A 5,966-nucleotide genomic window follows, 5' to 3' on the forward strand; every position below is an offset into this window, starting at 1 on the left:
GAGGATAATGTAACAAATGCAACCAAACAAATGAAGCGATGAGTACTCGGGACAAAGACCCAAAAGGCGCTTAAGAGAAAAATGCCACCATGTAGAACAAAGGAAGGGTGATGTTGATGAGATGGGTGGAAGAAGAAACAAACTCAACCCAAAAGTGTTGCGGAAGAGGCGGCGATCATCAACGCACCAGCAGAATCTGCATAAAAGATAGGAATAGGAGTGGGAAATTGGGCATGAACCATGACAACAAACTTCTTATAGACATGACCTCATTACGAGAAGACATAAAATATATCCAGGTGTGTCAAGAGAAATCATCTAAAGATAATATAGTAGTGATGGCCTCCTATCGACGCAAAGGGAGCCGGACCCCAAACATCAGACTGAACAAGGTTGAAAGGACGTGGAGACGCAGTCTCGACATGAGGATAAGTTAAATGAGCCTGTTTACCAAGTGGAAAATTCTGACAATCTAAAGACACATCGCCAGAGACGAATCCAAGAAGAGCACGCCAAACTATGGATGAGAGAAGAGAGCCATACAATGATACAAGTGACCAAGATGACGATTCCACTGCTGAAAAGAAACGGTAAACGACGCAACGGAGGCGGAGAGACTGGCAGTGGTTGCAGCGGAGGGAAGTTGAAGTCAGTCTAGCTCCCAGCGGCTCTGGGGGTCACGACGCCAGGGCCCAGCACCAGGTAGATCCCGTGTGACGATCCTATACATAACAAGAGTCAAAGTCGAAAATGACCCTAAAATTAGATTCAACAATCTAACCACAAGAAATGATCTACATGAGAAGTCGAGGAACATGAGCAACAGGGAACATCAAAAGACAAAGTGCTAAGAGTGCCTCGACTATCGACTGGGAGGGAAGTACCATCAGTAGTATGAACGTGAACATGAGAATCTACTGGTTGAATGGAGGGAAACATAAGTCATATGAAAAGATACTCTAGTACCAAAGATCCAAGGAGATGTACTTTACTATGTAAAAAGTTGTTTCTCGGTACCAGAGGTATCAGTAGCATAACCTGTCGATGGGGAAGAAAGAAGCAACTAGTAGACATTTAGACGCGTAATCTCCAACGTAGTTAAGAAGCTCGTTAAAATAGGTCAACGTAGAAGCACAAGGCGATGAAGAACCCAAAGCATCAAGCGAGTGTCGAAGTTGTTAAAGACACCACTAAAGTAGTTGACGTATAATCTCCAGGGGAGGAGCGACCACCACCACATGTGGAAACCACTAAAGGAGGCGGTGTGGCACGACCAGTCCTGTCTCTAGAAGTCGATGGAGAAGACAAGGTCACAAACACAAACATAGTCGATGGACTACCGATGAAAGTCGCAAGAGGAGTTGTTGTAGAGCGGCCACCACGATCTGCGGATGTAGAGCAACCATCATTGTCTGTGGAGATCGCTAGAGGTGTTGCTATAGAGCATGCAACGTCACATGTGGATGAGCACCAAGTACCGAAGAAAGATGCATGCACGGGATGGCATTAGTGTAGAAACACCGGCAAAAAGGTAGTGGACAGCGAGGATGAGGCGTACCCGAGGACATGGACATTGTACATTTTTTTACAACAGATCGAATTAGCCTGTGGCTGCCCGGAAATGCACTTAGCTGGAAAACAGAAGTAGCAGCAGGAGAGCCACAACGTAAGGGCATCTCCAACTCCGTGCATCAAAATGCCGCGAAACATTCGGACAACACGGTCTAGACAATTTGTGCCATCCAATGTCTGTGGATCGGTCTGCACATCCGAATTCCACCAAACCGTAACCAAAGTTGGGGGAGATTTGGGGGAGTCCGAACGCCCTCCACACCAGACTCCGACACACCCGCCCCCCCCCCCTCAGAGCCCTTTTCCCCCACTCCGTCTCTGCCCTCTTGCTTTATATTTGTACCCACCAAGACCGCTGCCACCTTTACACCCCTCTGGCAGCCGCTTAGTTCTTGCCGGACCACTGCTGCTCCACCCAGGTGCCCTCTACTTCGTTTCCGTTGCACCGTCGGTTCCATCTGTAACCTAGGTATCGTCTGCCTCTGTCGACGCCATCCATGGCAGACACCACGCCCGGCAAGTGTCCGGCCTAATGTCAGTGAGAATATTTTTGACCTTAACATGAAGCAAGCACGATAGCGGGGTACTAGGTGACCCCATAAACTCTTGCAGTCAACGAGGAAACGTTAGTAAAACTACATTTCAGGATGCGTTGTTGGCCACAAAGCGCGGGTTGTAGGCATGAACCAAAAGGGCATGATATTTTGGCAACATGTGCATTCTTGGTTTCATGAGAGCAGTACGTGCGGGTGTAGTTGCCTAGAAGTACGTCTGTGAACCATGCTTTGGCCGGGTACGGATCGGATCGATTGATCTCGGCGACTTGCGCGGTGGCTTGGGCGGCCTGATCCAAGTGGCTAGGAAGCAGTGGCTGGAGGTTGGAGGGTGTGCGGGCGTGCAAACTGCGGAGAGCTGTAGTGGCGGCTGACAGAGGTGGACAGCGTAGACGGGGTTGTCTAGGGGCTGGATCCTTTTGGCAAGGCAGTGACATCCTGGGATGAGGAGATGGTGAGGCGACATCGGGGAGATCGAGAGAAAAAAAATCAATGACGAGTTGCGGCGTCTAGGAATAAGAGGTAAACCTTGAGCTCTAATACCATGTTAGGAAATAACAACTCGTTTTTCAAAATGATCATAGACCAGTATATATGCGCGTGCATGTGCAGAAAGTCTCTTATACAACTGGGAAATACAAAGGGTACACCGCTAATTTTATTTTGGTTGAATAGGTTGATGGATACTTTCTACTAGCGTATAGTTCTCCTTTTGTGTAAGATGGGGATAGTTTCAACTTTATAAATTTTAATTATAGCATTTGTGGCTTTTAACAAATATTCTTACCTATAGTTCCTATAATAAGCTTTTGGAGTGACATCTGATAATTAAATTACTGATTGGCTGATTTTATGACAGTTAATTTACGCAGGATACACCTGCAAGCAAGGGTGGTTCTTTACACAGTGTATTAGTGACCCGGAACTACGGTATGATATTTCCTTTTTAAAGATTAACGTGGGTACTTTTACAATAGAATAGTGATTGCTTTCCTTTGGAAGGCTGAACTTGCTTACTGAAGCGCCCGTTATAGAATCATGTTTGATCCTGTGATGTCAATCCTAAATAGAAAGAAGTGTATATAACCCCCTAGATTTTCACGTTTCGGCTACATCACCCCCTCAACTCCAAAACCGGCTACATAATCCCCTCAGCTTTTCAAAACCTGACGAAACACTCCCTGACACTGTGGTAAGTGGTTTTAGACAATGGTTTTGCCAACGTGGCAGCGAGGCCAGGTGTTGAAGCCCCGCCACGTTACCCTCCTTGACAAGTTGACATACCCATCCATCACCAGCTCTGCCATTTTATTGAACACTTCGAGTGTGCCACGCACTGTGCGCCCCTAGGAGGCCGACACCCGCGTACATATCAATCAGTCACATGATGGTCGTGAGCTAGGCCAGTGGAATGTGTGTCCTCATTTGTTGAATCCATGAGATGGAGCCACGGGAGCGAAAGCCATTGTCGTACTACGCGGAGGCGTTTCGCATCTTGGTACGGATGTTGGCATGCCCAGCTCTGGCTAGGACCGGGTCACACAACACCGGTCGAGATGCTAACATCGCCCTTCTTCTGCAAGGATATGCCTCGACAGGTTTAGAAATCGCAACACGCCGTGGAATGCATGGAGCACGCCGAGCCTGTTAGAGTATATAGGCATATCTCTGTATTTGGTACAATAGGATTTGTAATTCATCTCCTGCCTTATCTCTAGGAGAGCTTCTTGCCCAACAAGCCTTGTACTCTATATAAACCACCCGAGAGGCCCAATACAATGTGCACCACATCACGCCAATTCTCGCCCCTCTAATCCTCTTACAGAGCCGAAGCTCGTCGGCGAGGTCCACATTTCTAAGGTTGGTAGCAACAACCGGCCGTCGAGCGCAAGGGCACACGAGACACCGACCCACTAGCAGGGGTAGACGCCATGCCCGACACTCATCTTGTCAAAGGACATTGCGGGTCATCCGCCACGGATGTGCTCCGTGGAAACAACTCAACTTGAGAAGCCTGAGGTCACCGCTGCCCTTGTCCACCTTCTTTGTTGTCGACTAGCAATTCCCTGGCCGACACCCAACAGAGACGCCATGAGGAGCCTCCTCGGTGACCCCACGGTGCTGCGCATTGACATCAACGTTGACAACCTCTTCGAGCTGACCACCTCCGTGATGTGCAACACGAACACCACAAAGAAATAGCGCCTCGAGTACCACTGTGTGCATCGGTAGTTCGTCAACGCCGCGGACAAGTGCGATGACTACGGGGTGACACCAACTTCGGCTTCTAGGAAGGTGTTGCGATCGTGGGTGATGCGGAACGAGCCCGGGGAGCCTGGAGCAGAACATGGGTTGTGTGTGTTGTGGCATCGCACTCGACATTGGCTTCTACTACGAGCGGGAGGGCTGCCAGGTCCTTACGTCAACGACGACCTGGAGGATGAGAGGGACATGGCGGAAGAGGATATGATGTGTGTGGCGGAGCAGTATCATGCCACAGGCTGGTGTTCGATTCGTCGGAGGATGCCGCAGCCACCTACCTCTTGGATGAGGCCTACCCAAGCGTGCAAGCAGTGTCGCAAGTCGTGATGGTGCGCCTTGAGGAGTAATTCCGCCGGCTGCTGATCTGCGGGACGGGGACGCTCACCGTGGACGACCTACACGCATGCCTCATCTGTCATCTACAAGCAAGACGCTACGGCAGTCGAACGACGACTGATGTTGCTGCTCGTACGAGGCCGATGTGAGCGAGGGAGAGATGGTCATGAGAGAAAATAGTTGGTTATGTTACACCGACATATGGGTCCCAGGATGAGCTGCCAGTATAAGTCGAGCACTAAACATGGTCAACATGCCACATGGGTGAAGCCACCTTCAAAACCAGCAGTGGGGGTGTTTTGTCTGGTTTTGAAAGGTTGAGGGGGTTATGTACCCTTTTTAGAGTTGAGGGGTGATGTGGTCGAAACGTGAAAGTTGGGGGGGGGGGATATGCACTTCTTTCGTCCTAAATACTGATTTTGCGGCTGAATTCCTACCATAGTTCCTTTCACAGGGGGGAATATGCACTTCTTTTATCCTAAATACTGTCTGTAGATCCTTTTGATCCTATTGGAATGGTTGTATAGTTCGTTTACCTTTGTGGCTACCATTTTGCGGCCAAACTCCTACCATAGTTCCTTTCACTTTTGTGCCAACGCTTGGTGCTTTGTTATTCCGTTATCGGAATGATAACGAAATATGTCCAGGAGGTCGTTGAAAAAAACAAAATCTAGAAATCTGGAGTCACCGTTGATTAAGTGTTTATTTTCGTACTTGTATTGTCCTTCTAGAAAATTAAACAATGAGTTGTCCGCACAAAGAGCAACATGTTGAAATAGTTAACATGTGATTTGGGATCATGGCTTCGAAAAGTTTGCTAGTTTACACAAAGTGCAAGTAGCCAAGAGAGCACCTCACGCCAAATGTCCCTGGTAAACGGGCAGTCAACAAGAAGGTGTTGCATGGTCTCCGAGTTTTGGCCACTAGACATGCAAGAGGGATTGTGTGGCAGCTCTCTGTGAGCTAGGCACTACACCTGCAAAACACCGATCTAGACTGGCAGAAGAGAAACTTGAACTTTCACGGAGCCCATGCCTTCCAAGTTTCCATGCATTGCATTTGATATAACTATGGAAGGTCGCCCTATAGCATTGAATAGACAACGTATACCCCGGAATTCGTCCATCTCCAAACAAGGTAGTCTGGCTCATTCGAAAGGTTGGCTGCTTAGCTAGAGGACACATGCAAGTACACGAAAGAGTAAAGCTCGAAAGCAAAATTTGCAAAGTAAAGAGTTCAAGA

At 48.4% G+C, this 5,966-nt stretch overlaps 1 protein-coding gene across 1 annotated transcript in view; it reads left to right on the forward strand.

Annotated features, from left to right (window-relative positions):
- Positions 1–5,966, forward strand: part of LOC123156003 (diacylglycerol kinase 4) — a 48,562-nt gene that overhangs the window by 25,186 nt on the left and 17,410 nt on the right. Inside the window, exon 8 of the mRNA XM_044574173.1 lies at positions 2,986–3,056. Coding sequence (XP_044430108.1) covers positions 2,986–3,056 — 71 coding nt within the window. The remainder of the gene's footprint in view (positions 1–2,985; positions 3,057–5,966) is intronic.

The sequence above is a fragment of the Triticum aestivum genome, chromosome 7B, assembly GCF_018294505.1.
Source record: "Triticum aestivum cultivar Chinese Spring chromosome 7B, IWGSC CS RefSeq v2.1, whole genome shotgun sequence".
Classification (NCBI taxonomy): Eukaryota; Viridiplantae; Streptophyta; class Magnoliopsida; order Poales; family Poaceae; genus Triticum; species Triticum aestivum.